The sequence below is a fragment of the Cyprinus carpio genome, chromosome A5 (genome assembly GCF_018340385.1).
Source record: "Cyprinus carpio isolate SPL01 chromosome A5, ASM1834038v1, whole genome shotgun sequence".
Lineage (NCBI taxonomy): Eukaryota > Metazoa > Chordata > Actinopteri > Cypriniformes > Cyprinidae > Cyprinus > Cyprinus carpio.
The window spans coordinates 15,329,411-15,349,141 of NC_056576.1; the positions used below are offsets into that span (position 1 = coordinate 15,329,411).

A 19,731-nucleotide genomic window follows, 5' to 3' on the forward strand; every position below is an offset into this window, starting at 1 on the left:
CGTTCATGCCTATGGATACACTTTTGAAATGGGGTCGCAAGTGTTGTTCCCATATTTTCCTAGAACTTTCTCCCAGGTCAGTGTGAACCTCCGCGAGTCCGGAGATTACTCCGAAAAGAGTCGTGTTACGTTTGCTCTCATTGGCTTATTTCTCCTTCTCCAACGGCCCTTCGTGAGGGCCCGCCTCAAAACTTCTACTACTGATAGGCCATGCTTGTGCAGCACAAATCCTCTGCACGCATGCTTTATTGAAAGAAATGGACTTCAGTTTGAAACGTGTTGCTCTCCTGTGTTAGCAATCAATTGCTCAATGCTTCGCTTCGACCATTTTGCCTGAAGAGATCAAAGAATGTATTTCAGGTCGAAGGCAGGTCCTTAAGTTTTTCGAAGAAATTGATATTTTATGCTTATGTTAATATATTTCACTACATGCATGTTAATGTGAAAATGACTGTTTTTTTTTTTTTAATCAAGTGACTTTAGATAAATATGATATACAAATGATAAGTCTTATCAATGCAAACGTTTACTAGGCCTACCTTATTTGATTTATTTAAAAAAAAATTTTTTTTTTTTGAGAAACAACTACATCGGCCAGTGCTTACAGTGATGAAGGAGGGCATATGTTACTTGTAATTCCTGTTATGTTAGTACGCCCCTCATCCGATATCAGAACACTATTGGACCCCAGAGCCTTCAATCTCATGCTCTCAAGGTGATTTCTGGTAATGCATTCAAAGCGTCACTCTTGGACCCCCGTGTCCAATCAGCGACGAGTTTTATGATGAAACCGTGGGATTCCGCGAAGTAGTTTCTTTCACATGAGAACAGCAAACAGCGGCACAGAGAGAGGCACACGGATGAGGGGAGAAGGGAATGACAGAACGCAAAGTTACACGCTTTCTGATGTGGTTGAAATAATATTGGGAATAGGCACCTGCATGCCTATTCGATAACTTGTGCGTGTAGACGCAAGCGACACGCGCATTTATTCTTCGCTTAGAAGATTAATCATCGCGGTCGCATTGGGAAAAACACGTGTAGGCGTGAAGCCACGTTTTCCAGAGTCTGTATCCCGATGCGCATACGATGATGAGAATCCCGCGCCATAAGTTTTTCTATTTGTAGCAGGTGACTTTTCCTTTTACAGGACATTTTGTGTAACTATGACGGACGTTAATACCGCAGCTAGGTCCTTGGGGCCGGTCTCAAACGGTGACCGCTCAGACAAACTATCCAGCGAGGAGGGATCTGAAGAAAGTCAAGAGAGTCGGACTCTGTTAATGGTTGCTATGATTCTGCTGGACCTAAATCAGTGTATCCCGAGCGGCATTAGCGGCAAATGTATAGTGGACAGTGATGCGGATAATCAGCCCGGCGTGAAGGAAAACCGGGAGAAATGCAGACAGAACGCGAGCAGGGTGAAAAGGACACGGAACCGCGACAGTCTGCATGTATCCGCTGAGAAGAGACACTGCTGTCCCTATGCTGGCTGTGGGAAAATATACGGCAAATCGTCCCATCTTAAGGCGCACTTCAGAGTACACACCGGTAAGAAATAAGCACAGTTTAATTATTTTGTGCTTAAGTGTACAGTAACCCAACTAACGCCGGTGATTCGATTCGGATTGTTCGTTTATCTGGCCCACAATCTGTTATTACGCCCCACGCCCGCGTGTTCCGGGGAACTGCCACTCATGTAACGGTGGGTGTAACCGCAGGCGGAGCGCTCATGGGTACACATGAGGGTTGAACAGGACACACTGTTACTAATCAAAGTGTGAGCAAACATGTTGCTTCGTCCACATTGTTACGCAGAACACCCTGAGACCATTAAATTGCGTAATCGTGTGGAAAAAAAAATGCTAGAAGTAGCCTATTATCATTTCAGGCTTGCTAATTTGCAGGCTGATGATTCGGATGGAATTAAATCGGGAATTCTGGTTTATGCGTCATATGAATAAATATGTCTATTCTATTCTATTCTATTCTATTCTATTCTATTAATTAGTCTAATTTCAGTGTGTGCCGTGGCCGCTGGTCCTTGATGATCCGCATATACTTCAATGCGACACGCACTAAAATAACCGCATATAACCTAACAACGCAATGATGACGTGATGTACACACCTCCTGATTCTACAGTTGTAAACATCCGGCACGTGGTGCCGCATTGTAGCCAAGCGCGGTACGTCCCACTGAGTGCGTTCACATTCAGAGCAAATCACCGGTAACTATCAAAAATCAGCGTTTTCTCCGGTTTTTACATACGCACTCTGAACAAGTCGACAAAACGCCGGTGAAGGTGCTTACATGCATGGAAAAAATCTAAGATGTTCCGGTTTTTTTTTTTTTTTTGGCCTCTTTTTTTTTTTTTTTTTTGCTGCTGGCTGTTTTTGTCAGTAGGGGCTGAAATAAAACCAGTCTTAAATTTCTCTCTGCCATGTGTGTGTTCTTAGGTGAGAGGCCCTTTCAGTGTACCTGGTCGGGCTGCGCAAAGAAATTCTCACGGTCGGATGAACTGACGCGACATTTTCGCACGCACACCGGGGAGAAGCGTTTCATGTGCCCGCTCTGCGACAAATGCTTCATGCGAAGCGATCACCTCACCAAACACGCCCGCAGACACGTCAACTTCCAACCCAGTATGCTCCAGGGTCCCGCCGGGCGAAGACGACACTATTCAACGTCTACTTCCTTCTCTGGCTCCAGCGATCACATGTCTGCTGGTGTTTGAGCAACCATGTGACCCCTCACTGCACTTTTTGCATGTCTCTCTTTCTCGAGGCTCAGATCTTGGAGCCTCTGATACTGAGCTGATGATATGAGATATCAGGTGTGTTACATAATGGAGACATACAAAATATGCTGTGCTGGAGTTCTCCATGACAAAGCCTGAAAATGGGACTGCTCAATGGAATGGACAGAAATCATCAGCTTTAGGCAGAAACAATGTAATGCACATTTAGTCCAAGGGTTATTTAAAATATATAGGGGTATTTATAACTTATCACATATCATGAATGTGAGATTGAGTTAAGTACAGAGCCAGGGGACTTATTACACACCCACTGTGACAAAGGGAAGTGAACATATTCTGTGTAAAAATATATAGTGTGTGGTGAAACCTAGACCCATCTTAATGATCGCTTTAAAGTGTCCAAATTTGCAGTGGTCCAGTTAGCAGAAGTGCATAGGTTTTAAAATAATCGCTATGAATGTTTTCGGTTATTGTGTGTTATTTACAGGGACAGCAGTTGACTTAAGTGTTGAAGATGGTATTTGAATGATATTAAAACAGATGATTACTTATGAGATTTACTTTGCATCGTGTGAGGTTTTACGCACATAAACAAGCTTTGATGTTTTTTAAGCAATCAGTTATTATTTGTATATTCTAATCAGTTATGCAAAAGAATGTAACTTATTTAATGTACAGCATTGAAAATACTCTATTCAGAACACTTTTATCATTTCTTTTTGAAACTTTTGTTTTTGTTTTTTTGTTTGTTTGTTTTTTGATCAGCCTTCACAAGTGAGGTAGTGAGACTAAGAGAAGTTCACTGATTAATAAGTGAAGTGATGTGACATACAGCCAAGTATGGTGACCCATACTCAGAATTCGTGCTCTGCATTTAACCCATCCAAAGTACACACACACACCATGAACACGCACCCGGAGCAGTGGTCAGCCATTTAAGCTGCGGCGCCCAGGGAGCAGTTGGATCCTTGCTTAAGGGCACCTCAGTCGTGAGGTATTGCCAGCCCAAGACTCGAACCCACAACCTTAGGCCACGACTTTAATAATTTACAACAGCCATCTATAGGTGCGTTATGGGAAAACATAAGGTAAGAGCTGTGCACTACACAGCTGAAAAAGACAACAAAGAATGTATGTTTCTCCCATTACCTATGCTTTTATTAGCAGTCTATGGTATTTACAATCAATCAATAAACATGAATAACATTATCTTTTTGGGGTTTTTTCATTTTAATTCAAGTTCCCTTTGGCTTCAGAACTCTTTCCACTGTTCAGCTGTTTACTTGAAATAATCAGTGTTATTTGAATATAGATTTTAGATTTTTTAAAAGACAACCTGAATTTTACTTGTGAATGCTTCTGTTGGATCTTTATTCGATAACAATTGTATATATATTATATTTTAATTTATGATAACTGGTCAACAAATATTTGGCTTTTATTGTCACGCAGTATCTGAGCTAATTAATGGTTCAGATGTTCCATATGTTCAGTAGGTTGTGAGTCTGAATTCAAGCAGGTCATTTGACACATGCTGTCACTGTACAAATGCTCAACCTGTGCCTTGTTTTGAGGTTAAGAACTCTTATCTTAGACTGCAGAATGTAATTAGCAAGTTACTGAGAAGTACATTGCTGTAATTTACAAGTCTTCTCGGTTGTGTTGTGTGAATGCCAGTGTTGTGATATGTATATCTGTGTCTTACAGACTTTGAGCCACTACCATTGTACATAAATATTCTATACTTTTACATAAGCATTGTTTGTGCAACATTCATATTTTGGCTTTACTCTACCTGTAAATTATGTAAATTAACTAATTAAAAAAAGAAAAGTGTAATTCAGGTCTGCTTTTATTGATATCACTGAAACCAATAACAACATTGTTAATACATAAATGGACTTTCTCACATAATTAACATATAACATAAAAACACAGCTTTTGTCCAACAAATGCTCACCTTTGATTACACTTTGAATTGTGATACATCAGGTCATTACACTATTTTAGTCATAGTTAAAACAGACTAAAAAGTGAATATGAGTAGTTCGAATGAAAACAGTTTGCATGTTTAGATACAACTTGATCAAGACAATATGAAGAGTGTAAAGATAACTTGGCTTTCAAAGCTGAATGCAAGGGTAAAATCTGTAAAAGGATTTCATGTGTAGATGCACAGTGCAGTTTCTTCCTTGATAGCTTGAATCATTTTAATAACAACAATAATGAGGCCAGGTATCTGATCAGTTTAGCAAAATTAACATTCTAAGATAAGTTCCAAAGACCAGCAGAAAACAGTGCTTTTAAATAGCCTACAATGTCAGAGAAAGTAACTGATTTCCATGAAATGAAGTGATATATTCTGATTGGTGGTATGCATATAAAATGCTAAATTAAAATGGACACAAGGTAAATTGATTCCAACAAGGAGCATAAACATTCTTTGGTGCCTTCAAGTCTGTGAAATCTGAACATCTTCAAGAGTAAAACACTACTTACTGTAAGAAAGCTTACAGGCGTTCTACAGTACATCTAACATGTTTGGACATTCTGTCTAAGAAATGGAACAGGATTTTCAAAATCTCATAATGGCTATTAATTCATACGCAGTGATTTCTGAACTTTGAAAAACTGCTTTGAGAGACAGAAAGGTCTTCATGTAATCATTTTATCATCTTCGGACTGTAGTGAGAGAAGTAATCAAATAAAAAAGGGTTGCTGTATTTCCTTTTCATTCACGACTCAAAATCCAGCATAGTTTCAAACATGATTCAGTTTAATACTTGTGTGAGATATCAAGAGTAAACAAAAAGTGTGTTGCCCAGGTGCATGCCAGACAAGGCTACTGTTAGTGCTGCAGTACGAATGCACCAACGTGCAAAATGTTCAAAAGAAACAAATCCAAGTATAGCCTCAAAAGCAGCCACGAACAATAAACATCCAACCAGATCTGTACAAAAACCAAATCTTACCATAACGACAACGTTAATGCAATGAGTGCAACATGAAAGCAGAGAATTCAGTGGATAAGCTAGTTCAAACTCTCTGTAACATCAAGATGTTTTTAAATTCACAATTAAAGTCATTTTAATGCTTTATTTGTTCTACGTTCACTTGTACAGTATAACACAATGCCAGCTAGGAGGTGAAAGTGAGCAGACTCTCCTAATGTATTAGCAAACAGTGCATATCCTGCCATAGGAGGAAGCAACCAATAATAGTCATGTTTATAATTATAAGTAAGAGTAAATGTGTGTATGTGTGTGTATTAGCACATGTAATGTGTTTTGTGTGTCTGTGTGGTCACATTTTCCTGTACACCATGTTCATCATAACGTTTACTGTACATTTCCCTCTGTGTTATTGATTAGATATCTTATCAGAGGTTATGAAAGGGAAAGAGGGAGGGGAAGAGAGAGAGGGAGCACAGGGAGGGGAAAAGGTGACAGGTTTACTGGATTTGACAAGCAGTGGAGGAAGTGGCTTGGCAGCACATGCAGGTGGAGTTAACGGATTTGGGTGGTATGAGGTCCAGGTCTTCATCATCGGGGATCTCATCCAGCCTGTATCCATCTTTCAGTAGTTGGATATTCAGATCCTGGTTTATCTGCTGCAGAAAGCAACGAACAGCATGTCAGGCCAGGCTGCATAACCGCCACTAATTAAATTATATAAATTAGTTCAATTTTCCTGGCAGCAGTTATTTAATAGATTAATAAGACTACAGGTTCAATAGCTTGATTGGGACATTTATTGGTTTAATGAATCAATGACATGAACAATAACATGAATATGATTAACAACAAAAAATGAGCAATGGTCACCTTTAAAGGAATAATTCACCCAAAAATATAAAATTTAGCCACCCTTAGGCCATCCAAGATGTAGATGAGTTTGTTTTTTCATTGGAACAGATTTGGAGAAATTTAGCATTACATCACTTGCTCACCAACTCTGCAGTGAATGGGTGCCGTCAGAATGAGAGTCTAAACAACTAATAAAAACATTACAATCACATGCAGTCCACTGATTAAAGTCCTGTGAAAAGCTACAGTATATGGGTCCATAATCCATAATAACATTGTTTTGGACTGTTTTCGCATGTAAATGGTCCTTGATCTGTGCATATTTTTCACTAGAGAAAGCAATATCATGGATAGAGGACTTGTATTTTAGCTGGAAGCAATGGTTTGACATTAAAAACATCTTAATGATGAGTTTGTGTATTAAACACATGCAGCTTTTCACAAGATCTTAATTGATTTCTTGTGCATTATTGTGATGTTTGTATCAGCTGTTTGAACACCCATCCACTGCAGAGCATCCATAAGTAAGCAAGTTGCTTGCAATGCTAAATTTCTCCAAATATGTTCAGACGAAGAAACAAACTCATCCACGTCTCGGGTTGCCTGAAGGCAAGTATGTTTTTTGAACAAAAAGGAATTTAGTGCATAAAAGATTGTGAGTGACATCTGAGAAGGGAATCCACTGTCAAGATGCTTGGGGTATGGGGCTTAATACATTAACCAGAGATCATAGGTACCTGTTCCCTTAGTGACCTCACCTCGGCTGACGAGTATCCTGATGAGGAATATCTAGACATGTCAAAGTCGTCATCGCTGCAAGCCAAGTGAAAACAGTGAGTTTGACACCTGTGGCCAATGGGGGCATAAATAAATCAGTAAAGGATGAGTGAAGAACTTACCTGTCTGTGTCTAGAGCAACTAATGGTTTCTCATCTGGACTTTGGTCTAAAGAAGAGTAGCCTTTATTGGGAACCACTAACCTGGATAGAAAGAGAAATAGAGACAGGTTTCTGAATTAATATGAAATAAAACAATCTATGTACATATCGAAAACTATGATCATTTTCTCTTGTATTTACCTTGTTCTGGCCATCACATTATTTTTCTTGGGTTGCTGATTGACAGGGCTTCCAGCATTGCCATTTTTCAGTGATCCTTTCCTAACCAAGTCTCTCTGTTTGTCTGTACAGAGAGAACAAATATTAGACATATTTATATTTTAATCATGTCAAATGAAACAACATATAATTGCAAAAAATGTTTAAATAAAAGTATATCATTGGCATTTGGCAGCATAAACAATCCCACAACTCACCTATCTTCATATGGAGAGGGGAAGGTTTATAGTTAAGGGTGGCAGGCTCACTCTCCCTGGTATCTGAGTCTGCCTCTGATGTGTTCGATGATGCTGGATCCTGGTGGAAAAGAGGGAAAAAAGAGAAATGGCAGGGCAGTCTAGTTGGACATTCTTCTTGACAAGAGCCTTCACAGTCCATTTTAATCAATGTGGATGAGCAAAGCTTTACTTTATTTCTACTGTTTGATTTCTGCCAGCTCATTATAATACCCTGGGATTGATGCGAAAGGAAACACAACATTTTCAGAAGCAAAGGGTGGAATTTGCCAACTTCAAACAAGGAACAGGTCAAGAATCATGACAAATCATTTTAAAATTTCAAAAGCCTAAATCTAATAAAACTGGAAAATAAGGATGAAAAAATATAGGTGCAGTGCAACACATTTTGATAAGTTGAGCACAAAAAAACTATACATATTGTATTGTCCATATAATATGATATAATATTACACCAATAAACCAAATCATTGGGACACAACCAAAAAATGGATTGCAGACGCAAACTAACATTTTAGGATACTTTATATCAAAATTAGGGGTGTGTGATATATATATTGTTTATGATAATATCATAATTGTTGTTTAAACGATATGCGATTTAACATTATTAAGTAATTAGCAAAAAAAAAAACACCCAGAGAGTGCACATATACACTATATGATGTAGGTAAGACTACTGTGGCGAGTACATTTAGAGTTCACGCTTTCACTGTGTAATCAAGTCTATTAGAATACATTTAGAATTCCCCCAAAATTCAAGATAGTATATGAATTGTACATCTCTTTTATATCTATATCATCTGATATAGTTAATATCACACAAAGAGTGACGTATTCTCCAAATATCAGAACGACAGCAAATGTGATATTGATTAGATGAACAGCTCAATAAACAAAAAGTTAATATTAAGTGACTTACATTTTAGACGCAACAGTTCTTGTTTTTGCTGTATTTCAACAATGAAAATTGTTCCAAACAAAGCAGAACTGCTGTGAGTAACTATGAGCTACACATGACGGTGGTTCTTACTGAATCATTGAATGAATGACTCAATGACTTACTCATGCAGTGATTTGCCGCCACCTAGTGGCGATTTTAGGTTTATATTTAAAGTCTATTTTCCCAAATCAGTTCAAATATCAGTATTCAACATTTTGTTTTAAAACATCAAAATATGTTATGCATTTGTAACTGCAGGTTAAATACATTCATGTCCTGCATTAAAGGGGTCCTATTATGCTCTTTTACAAAGTCTTGATTCTGTTTTGGGGGTGTAGTAGAACAGGCTCTCATACTAGGTTGTTCAAAAAACCCATTATTTTTCACATATTTTACATTTTTACAGCACCTCTCTCCCCAGTCTGGCATGAACGGCTCAAATAGTTCCTGTATCAAATGAAGGCCCGCCTTCTGAAAATACGGAATGTGCTGTGATTGGTTAGCTGGACCAGTGTGTGTGTGTTGTGATTGGCAGCACTCAGCACTTGGTCGTGAAATGTCTTGCCCCTTACCATAGGCACCTGCGAGCTTCTATGTAAATATTGCGTCAAAATCAAATCAATTTGAGCGCGAATTAAACCCAGATGATTGTAACCACTCTAAGTTTGTCTGCCTTGGGAAAGCTAACATGTGTCTCTAAAATGAAAAAAATTTTTTTTTTTTTTTTTGTTTATGGTATTATATTTTTTGTAGTATTTGTAGGTATTTGTGATATCACAAATCCCGGAAAATATGCATTGTAATCCAAACGGGTCATTATTAAAATAACTCCTTTTGAAGTGCACTTTAAGCGTTGTAACTTTGCAGATCTTATTTATGCTTAAACAGCAACATTACAGACTAACTAAAGTTGAAAAAGTGAAAAAGCATAATAGGACCCCTTTAAACAGTCTGTTTGAATGCATCTAAATGCCACTTCAGATGCGGATTCTGTGCCACCTCTGCACAGCAAACACAAATTTTGTAGATACTGATTTCATTTGATTGTTAACAGCCCTATAGTGTCCTACTATTTAAATTTATTGATTAAATGTAAGAATTTGACACAAAAGATGATGCATACATTTAACTGGGTTAGAAAAATTTGGTCTTATAAAGGTAAAAATGCCCATAAAAAGTAAAAATCAATCTAAACTTATTGGAAATGTTAATTTCTGTTACTGCTGCAAATTAACCACCACACAGAATATGAAGAATATCAAAAGCTTTGGAAATCAGCTGTCCAGGACAGTCCTAAACCTGTCAAAATACCAGCACAATAGCACGCTCAGCAAAATATTGTCTTATTATCATTATCGACAAAATTCAAGAAAAAATCTAGATATAATTTTTTGTCATTATTTCACACCCCTAATCAAATACATTTTGTTAAACCAGTGTATTCTTCATTCATTCACTGCTCCCAGGCATCATCAAAACACTTAGAACAGTCCAATCAGATCCGTCAATCTCTTTCCAGCTCAACCAATAGCAGGAGTTTGGGGAGTGGCTACTGTAGCAAGATGACGGTTAAGATATTAAGATTCAGTTGCAGAAAGTGCAAGCCAAAATTCGAAGACTTGTGCAAAAAAGAAGAAGAAAGGGGTGTAAAAAAGGTGTAAACTTTTGTTTTTTTTTTGAGTGTGGGGTTTTTTATTGTTTTTGTTTTGAAATCGAGATGCTGAACTTGCAGTTACTTCTCAATTGGTAAGCAAAAATCTGCATACTTCACCTTGCAAACATTTTTTGTCCCAACCGTAATTTATTTTGTGTGGTGAATACAGAAAGCATAAATGAATGAATCATGCTAGACATTTAGTCAATTGACAATATTGTCAATTGTTCTGTTCTCTCTGTCACATTAATACTTATGCATATTTGTTAGGCTTATGCATTTAATATGAATATTTCCCCTTCCTGATTTGAAGGACAATTTTGTACAACTAACAGTTCAGGTATGGTGTTGGGTCCACTTAATGACCAATGTAAAATCTGGGTCCTGAAGCAATAACAGATGAGAACCACTGATCTACAACTAACCCAAAGGTACATTGGCATCTGCTGTACGGGTCATGGGTTAAAAGTGGGCCATGTAGATGTCTCTTCGAAGAGAGTTGGTTTTCATGAGAATTATTTATGAATTTGTCATGGGTGGGAGGGGTATGGATATTCAGGTACCTTAGCACGTATTCTGCATGATGAAGCAATCTAAGGCGGTAAAGGCCTCTACTATATTGATAAAACATCACACAATATTAACGTTATTTCAAATGAACGTTACAGACTGCGTTACGATGGAAGTACGAAGAGATGTAAGATCAAGCTGAGCTCAAGTTATAAAATAAAATGAAGCAGATGTTGTTTTCGATGCAGGGAGACAGTCTCAGTGCGCAGCATCATTGTAACGTTATCATCCTTACATTAGCTAGCAAAATACATATCAGACATAGAAGCGACATCACAGATCTCTCGTAATATAAGATACTAGCCATTTTTTTATATAAATAAATAAATAAATAAAATAACGGTCTATGATGACACAACATGAGACTAATGAAATACACCATGTGTCGTTCATATTGAGCTACCATTCGCTCATCAAAACGTTATTAAAACCGCATACTGACAACATTTGTGCTTTAATCGGTGGATAAAGAGGCAATCTGGTTTAACTTACAAAAGGCTGTATATCTGCCTCAGTCGGCACTTGAAATCTGTCAATTTCTTCCATCATCTTGGCGGCGGGGAGTATGAGCCTTTTTGTGAGCGTTTGTGGTGGACTTCTGCGGATACACCGCAACAAATTGGTTAAAAAACTGAAATTTCACAACTATCGTCGGATATTTGTCAGCCCCAAGAATGTTCCCGACTCTCCTTCATCCCAGCGATCGCTCGTTAGCCAGCAGTGACCGAGTGGCGACTTAACCACCCACTTCCGGGAGAAACGAGTCTCGAGACAAGAGCAGCACCACGGATTCCGCCCCACTCAACGCCATCGAGCGATGCCTGCTCCACCCAAGACTAGCATCAGACACAGACATCGTGCAGGGTTATCTGCGTGTGCACTGTATATAACCTCCAGATGGCAAGATTTTATGTTGGACGTTGTTTTTTGCAGTCCATGTCGAACCTGTGGTCAGGGATGGCGGATATGGATTATTTATCCCTTATTTACAGGATTTGATTAACAGTTTCTCTATTTGCGAGTTTACAGTGTTTAACGAGGTGGACCGTGCTTTATGCACCTGTCCAATACCAAGCACAGAGCAAATGACTTCAGGACCCTGGACAGCTTCTGGACAGTAACTGCCTACGAGGCTTGTATGGGAGCAAGCTGAAAAATAGTCATTGCTGGAATATAAATAGGCAATGTTAGCTAGTCTAATAGTTATTTTTTTATTTTTTTATTTTTTATTAATTTTTTTTGTTGTTGTGTGGAAATTTCTGTTGTCCTGCCCTGTTTAAACCCCCTAGTTTTCTCAGGTCAGGACTCTACCTTGCTTAGACTGGGTTTATTCTCCTCTTTATTTTTTCTCAGAACAAGGTACATAAAAATTTCCAATGACAAAGACACTCCCAAATGAATATTTTTTTGTCAATTTTTTTTTTTTTTTTAATCTCAGTTGGCTACTTTTAATCAAGCACTGTCTAGAAATTAAATGAATCTAAATGTTAACAAACCTAGCACAAAATAAACGTACAGTCCATAAACTGCATCCTTTATATTCCTTTCTATTTTAATGCTGTACTGTTAGTATTTTCCCATTCTATTTTTGCTTATAGTCGTGGAAACGTATTGGCCAATAGATGGCGCTAAGCAACAAAGCGTAAAATACATACTCTTCCTGAAGATTATTTCAGAAATCAGTCATATTACCAACCTGGCAAAGGTTATGAGCTATAAGAAAAGAATCATTCTGCTGTGGCATTAATGTCGGACTCTGGACATTATATATTGATAGTGACTAACACTGAGTCATGTTAGATCAAAATGACAATAAATGTTGCACCTTGTATGTTTTAAATGCATTCCTGAATATAGAAACAGTTATCAAATGTTTCATATTAACTCTTTCAGTTAAATATAATAATGGAGGCATAGCTTAGATCGGCTAAATTAAAATTATGATAAATGTGACGATTCATGAGTTCCCTGATGGTTATTGAGTATACAAAATTACATAATTGATTGCATTTGTTGAACTAGCTGTAGAAATATTATAAGTTGGGGAAATGATGCAATAACTGAGATAAGAACATTACATATAATACTGGAAAAAGAAAATGAGTAATGTTTGCTATGGTGAAAGTTCATATTCCGATTTTATTTTATCTTTTAGAACATCTCTAAGAGGTTAGGGGGTTACCCATACTAATAGTTCATGTGAGACCCCATATGAACAGATTTGATAAGACTCTCTGTATGAAAAAAAAAACTCAGCCTGAGTGTTTGCTTCAATCATAGTACCTTTTGCAGTCAGATGTACAAATACACACAGAGATGCTTGCTTTCATACATGTAAATGGACACATAAAGACATTATCTAATTCAAAGGGGAATGTATGTTTGTGTCACCCATCCTCAGCAAAACATATAGGTAATGCAACTATGACATCTAGTCATAACTATTTTATTCCAGTGGCCATAATGTTGTTATGTAATTCTTCACTTTGTTTTCTGTACTCCACCTCAGGGCAAAACAGTTCTGAAGCTACTGTCTCATTACTGCAGTCTTTTCCCTCAAACAAAAATAATTAGATTCTATTACAACAAAAAATGACAAATTGCAGGTAGAAAACAACTTCATTTCATGTTGGAATTACAACAAAAAATAAATAGTGTAGTTTTGATTCTACTAAAATTAATTATATTCCTATTTGAGGGTCCAGTCACATGACTTGCCAAGTAAATTTGCATTGCAAACATTGTAATGCATTGTAATGAATAGTTATTCTGCATTACATATTACATTAGTTGCAACATTCAGGTTTGCTTTTAAATGATGGCATTTATGCTTGTACTTATATATAGAAGCTGCAGTCATGTCAAACTATTTACAGTGAAGATTTCCAAAGACAAAAATCTTGATATCAAAAACCATTTGGTAACTTTTGATTATCACTGAGCATAGATAGGCTGTTGCTGACAAACACTATATAGATCTTAACAGACAATTTTTGACATTATGCCTAGAAAAATCTTTTTCAGTTAAATGGACACTATTTGATACCTCTTAAAAGTGCATATTACTATTAATATATAAAACACAAAAGAGCACTTTTGAGGGTTTTGCCCCACTAATAAGCTGACAAGCATTTTTTTATTCTGACATTATGACAGAGTATTTTTTATAATCATGGTAAATTACCAGCAACCTTTCACCTGGCTGAGCACTTATGGCCTCCTGAAGTGTCTCATAATCCTATCAGGACTGAGATTTAATGCTGCAGAGTTTAGCAGATAGAAAACCTTCCTTGAAACCCGCATGCTGAAACCTGTTTGTACAGTTCATTATCTTCAAACTACTGACCTATAAACAATAGTGTAAACCCAATGTCAGTGCTCACTATTGATGCCGTGTGTGGGGTTTCAGGTAACATACAGTAAACATGCTCAAATTACACTTTGATATTTTTATTTTCCCTTTCCTCACATCTCCTACTTTTGCCGCTCTATTTCTTCACACAGTACAAAATTTATTCACACAAAAATGTCCTTTTCAATCAAAAAATAAATAAATGTCAATTATACATTTTTGATGAGAGATATAACTTGAACTGGAGATCAGCAGTACACATGCCCCTTTTCTGGAAAGAAATTGAACTTTTTGTTTGTTAAGGTTGGGCAAGAGAACAGGGCACCAATCCAGAACCAGCTAAAAGTGACTAGATGTCCAATGAAGATCAAAAAATAGACTAACAGATGGACTGTGTCCAAGCACAGTAAAATGGATAAGAGGCTTTGTTGTCTTTAATTATCCTCCAGTTGCAAATCACCAGCAAACACACAAGTGCAAGGTAAACACTCAAACACACACTAAACTTCTATATAAAGAAAAGTTGGTGCTAAATGAACTTCATTTTTAATATAGCTCATAAATCATCCATTTATTTAACTGTGCATGACCTATAACTTTGTTTCATCCTTATAACCCAGCCAACTCTGGTAATAATTCAAAACTCAAACACACACACACACACACACAATATATTACGAATGAGTTTCTATTTTTTTCCTATTTATTTTATATTAGTATAAAATGTTAAAATATAGAGATTTATTGCATTCATCTAAACACAAACTCTGCATTAATAAAAACATTTGAGTCTAGCACCAAATGACTATAGCCTGATTTATCACAGATATTCCATAGAGTCAGCTAAGAGAATTCTAACGATTCAAAATGCAAAAGATGTAAAAAGTGAATCAAACATTTTATGTTTGATGGGCAACTTGTAATGCTGAAAAAACATTCTGTCCTAAATAGCAACTAAATGTGTTTTAACTGGATATTTCTGTGATTCTCTTTAAAAAAAATAAAAATAGGTAAATCCCCTAGTCCTGTCAATGGCGTGGTTTTCCAAAAATTCATGTTAGAACTTGTACATTACATGTTCATTTCACATATACACAGGGCCATCATCAAGGGTCACTATTAAAATATTCCTCCAGCCCCTGTGAATATGTTCACATTGGTTTACATTTCAAGCTGCAGTTAATAAGTATTTTTGTTCAGTTCTCTGTGGCTCTTGAGTCTCTGCCAGCACTGGGGCCTTCTCCGGAGAGGAGGGAATTTTGCAGGCCTTGTAAAGTATGACAAAGAGAATGAAAATAAGCACAGCTACTATTGAGTTACACACAATGGCCACTATGGCAGCTTCGGACAGTCCAGCTCCTAGTTCTGTCTCCATGGTGAGTTGACCTCAAGAATCTGATGTTCAAGTATAGGGATGACACATGAAATCACAGTTCATCACAATAGGTTACCGTGCTTCAATTTCTGCTGCCATTTCTCATGATTCTTAAAAGAGACAGCAACACCATCTGGTCCTTCAGTGAGTAGAGTGATCTACTGATCAAAGGTTTGCATCTCGACAAAGGCTGACTGTCTTAGCCACTTCCAAAGGGAAATGTCCTCAGCTTCTGAATGATTCCTGAAAAACAAAGACAACAATATTTCTTAATGCAACAATGTATATTTACATTTAAAGGTCAAATAGTTACTTACTTCTTAAAAAAACATACACAAGCAGTGGGATCCAAAGGTCATGAGACCATTAGTGAAAATGTTGTTTTCTCTACCATAAAGTCAGTTCTCTTTTCAGAGCTCAAACTACTGTTGGGGGGCAGACAGCAGTTATTACCAAGCTTGAAGCGAGACAACACATGGGCAAGACTGATGAGCATCAATCTCTCTCTATTTCACTGCCACAGTAGTGAGCTCAGGCTTCAAATTATGAGAAAAACAAATGAACCGAAGACTAAAGATTGCACAGAAAATTTGAAGACAAATGATGCCTCTTGTTCACTCTTTGAGAAATTCTTTCTATTTCTTTGGCTGAGAAAGAAAGATTCTGCTCAACATTAGACATTAGACCACAAGTTTAAGACAATGTTACTCTACTAAGCTAAATGGAAAAATGACCCCATCTTATTGCACTTTAAATGGAGTGAACTTCATGTTCCTCACACAGTCTATGAGGGTTTGGAGTATCGAGGGCACTTACGGTACAATATCATTTTACTAGCAATATGCTTTGAGTGCCTCTCCAGATACAAACACCCTCCCTGCATCAGTCCTCTTATCACAGCTCTATGTGCTGTTGAAAAATGAAGACCTAATACTATAGCAGTGCTTCTATAAAAACTCTTTGCAAACTGCACTATATGACTTACATATACTGTAGTTAAGCCAAGCTAGTCACAATCAGCGACTTGTTTGTTTAATATTTACTTGATTGTTTCTTATTTTACTTTGTTTAAATATAGGTTTATAAATAAAGAATAACAAAGTAAAATGCTAATTTTCCCTGCAACCCTACATAGAAAAAGCAGTTTGGAGAAGAGATAGATGCTAAGTTTTATTGATTATTTTATTTATGACAGTTATGAGAGAGGTTAAAAGTTAACATAAACAGCTACAATAAAACCACCCACAAATAGGAGTTTGTTTTGTCAGTTTGCTTTGAACTGTTTTGCAAATAAATAAAGATACTTCAGAACATATTTTATTTTGACAACCTTATTGTGGGCAGTGTGTATATATGCTACTGTGCTTTTGTTGCAGATGAAACAACATTCATATGTTCACATGGCCAAGATACATTTGAGCATCTGATCTACAGCTATTTGGAGGGAAAATGCAAAGCTGTTGCCAAGTGTTCATAGCATTACTGTAAACATGAGGAAACAAAATAGCTGTTTAGTAACAAGTTGTAGCAATGCAGTACGAGACACCTTATGATCATAGGTGGAAATCTTGTGAGGGGGGGCAGGACCCCCCTATCTGAGGGTTGCCCCCAGCCATAAAAATATGATTAAAGACCATGCTGTGTATTGTATATAACAATGTTTTATACTTAAAATAATTGTGTAAGTAGTAAAACAACACAAACAGGGCAAAAATGTGTTTTAAGTTAAGAAACATTTTGAGTCTCCCCCTCCCTTGCTTCACACAGTGCTTTGGTCCAAACACCTGCTTTCTTCTTTTACAGGTGCATCTCAATAAATTAGAATGTCGTGGATAGGTTGTTTTTTAAGAATGTCGTTACATTTATTTCAGTAATTCAACTCAGGCCTTCTGTGAAACTCGTGTATTAAATAAATTCAATGCACACAGACTGAAGTAGTTTTAATCTTTAGTTCTTTTAATTGTGATGATTTTGGCTCACATTTAACAAAACCCCATCTCAACAAATTAGATGCACACAGACTTCACTTTAAGACCAATAAAAAAATAACCGCTTGGTTTTTAGTGAATTGTTGTACCTTTTGGAAAGTATGTTAATCTACTGTACAGTTGTACTCAATACTTGGTAGGTACTAGCATAACCTCTGATTTTGCTTTAATTACTGCCTCAATTCGGAGTGGCATGGAGGTGAGCAGTTTGTGGTACTGCTGAGGTGGTATTTAAACCCAGGTTTCTTTGACAGTGGCCTTCAGCTCATCTGCATTTTTTGGTCTCTTGTTTCTCATTTTCCTCTTGACAATACCCCATAGATTCTCTGTGGGGTTCAAGGCCTGGTGACCTTCCTTTGCTGGCCACTCATAGCACAATGTTGTGGGAAACACCATGGTCATTTAACCAACTTTTGGTGCTAAATTTGGCAGTGTGGGCAGGTGCCAAATCCTGCTGGAAAATGAATCAGCATCTTCAAAAAGCTGGTCAGCAGAAGGAAGCATGAAGTGCTCCAAAATTTCTTGGTAATAGGCTTCTCATGGGGTGTAGTGACTTTGGTTTTCAAAACACACAATGGACCAACACCAGCAGATGACACTGCACCCCAAATCATCACAGACTGTGGAAACTTAACACTTGACTTCAAGCAACTTGGGCTATGAGCTTCTCCACCCTCCCTCCAGACTCTAGGGTAAACCCTGGTTTCCAAATGAAATACAAAACTTGTTCTCATCTGAAAAGAGGACTTTGGACCACTGGGCAACAGTCCAGTTCTTCTTCTCCTTAGCCCAAGTAAGACACCTCAGGAGTGGCTTAACAAGAGGAATACGACAACTGTAGCCAAATTCCTTGACACGTCTGTGTGTGGTGGCTGTTGATGCCTTGACCCCAGCCTCAGTCCATTCCTTGTGAAGTTCACTCAAATTCTTGAATCAATTTTGCTTGACAGTCCTCATAAGGCTGCTGTTCTCTTGGTTGGTTGTGCATCTTTTTCTTCCACACTTTTTTCTTCCACTCAACTTTCTGTTAACATGCTTGGATATAGCACTCTATGAACAGCCAGCTTCTTTGGCAATGAATGTTTGTGGCTTACCCTCCTTGTGAAGTGTGTCAATGATTGTCTTGTGGACAACTGTCAGATCAGCAGTCTTCCCCATGATTGTGTAGACTAGTGAACCAAACTGAGAGACCATTTTGAAGGCTCAGGAAACCTTTGCAGGTGTTTTTGAGTTGATTAGCTGATTGGCATGTCACCATATTCTAATTTGTTGAGATAGTGAATTGGTGGGTTTTTGTTAAATGTGAGCCAAAATCATCACAATTAAAAGAACCAAAGACTTAAACTACTTCAGTATGTGTGCATTAAATTTATTTAATACATGAGTTTCACAATATGAGTTGAATTACTAAAATAAATGAACTTTTCCACAACATTCTAATTTACTGAGATGCACCTGTACATCACCTACACATGAGTCCGGTGAGAGAGAACAAAGTCAATAGTTGTGGAACTCCAAGGTTGTCAAGGCTATTTTATTCACTTAAACATCGGATGAAGTGATTATTTTCTCTTTAATACAGATGATACCAAAGTATTTTTCGATGAGTCGCTATGTTAGCAATAATAGCGTTACCTGCTTGACGAAAAGGGTTGCGACTTGCCAGGTTTTTACATCAGAATCCCCCCAATTGCTTCTCAAAACAAGCCCAAACTAACCGCCTTTCGAGGGGTCCCCTCTGTAAAAATCATGTTCCGAGGGCTAAAATACACATTATTGGGGTCACTTCAACCTGCCTCAACAGTGATAAAGTAGCCCAATTCCGCGGGAAAACTGTGGACTTGGCAATGGATAGGGGTCTCCAACACGTCGCTTGCGAGCTACCAGTAGCTCGTGGCCTGATTGAAGGTAGCTCGCCAAGACATACT

General features: G+C 37.5%; 2 protein-coding genes across 3 annotated transcripts; one reads left to right on the forward strand and one right to left on the reverse strand.

Annotated features, from left to right (window-relative positions):
• The first annotated feature begins 672 nt into the window (after nucleotides 1-672).
• On the forward strand, nucleotides 673-3,970 carry LOC109093091 (Krueppel-like factor 9). Its single transcript, XM_019106821.2, has 2 exons — nucleotides 673-1,551; nucleotides 2,460-3,970. Exons 1-2 carry the CDS (start codon nucleotides 1,167-1,169, stop codon nucleotides 2,735-2,737), a joined length of 663 nt encoding a protein of 220 aa, XP_018962366.1. The 5' UTR covers nucleotides 673-1,166; the 3' UTR covers nucleotides 2,738-3,970.
• Nucleotides 3,971-4,595: 625 nt separating this feature from the next.
• Nucleotides 4,596-11,922, reverse strand: LOC109083574 (protein FAM219A). 2 transcript variants are annotated; one of them, XM_019098356.2, is made up of 6 exons: nucleotides 11,581-11,922; nucleotides 7,883-7,982; nucleotides 7,647-7,749; nucleotides 7,467-7,547; nucleotides 7,305-7,380; nucleotides 4,596-6,371 (listed from the first exon to the last, which is right to left on the reverse strand). In XM_019098356.2, exons 1-6 carry the CDS (start codon nucleotides 11,635-11,637, stop codon nucleotides 6,213-6,215), a joined length of 576 nt encoding a protein of 191 aa, XP_018953901.1. In that variant the 5' UTR covers nucleotides 11,638-11,922; the 3' UTR covers nucleotides 4,596-6,212. The 2 variants fall into 2 exon arrangements, with proteins under 2 accessions (XP_018953901.1, XP_018953907.1); XM_019098362.2 differs by having other exon boundaries at nucleotides 7,326-7,380; nucleotides 11,581-11,919.
• Between the last annotated feature and the right edge of the window lie 7,809 nt (nucleotides 11,923-19,731).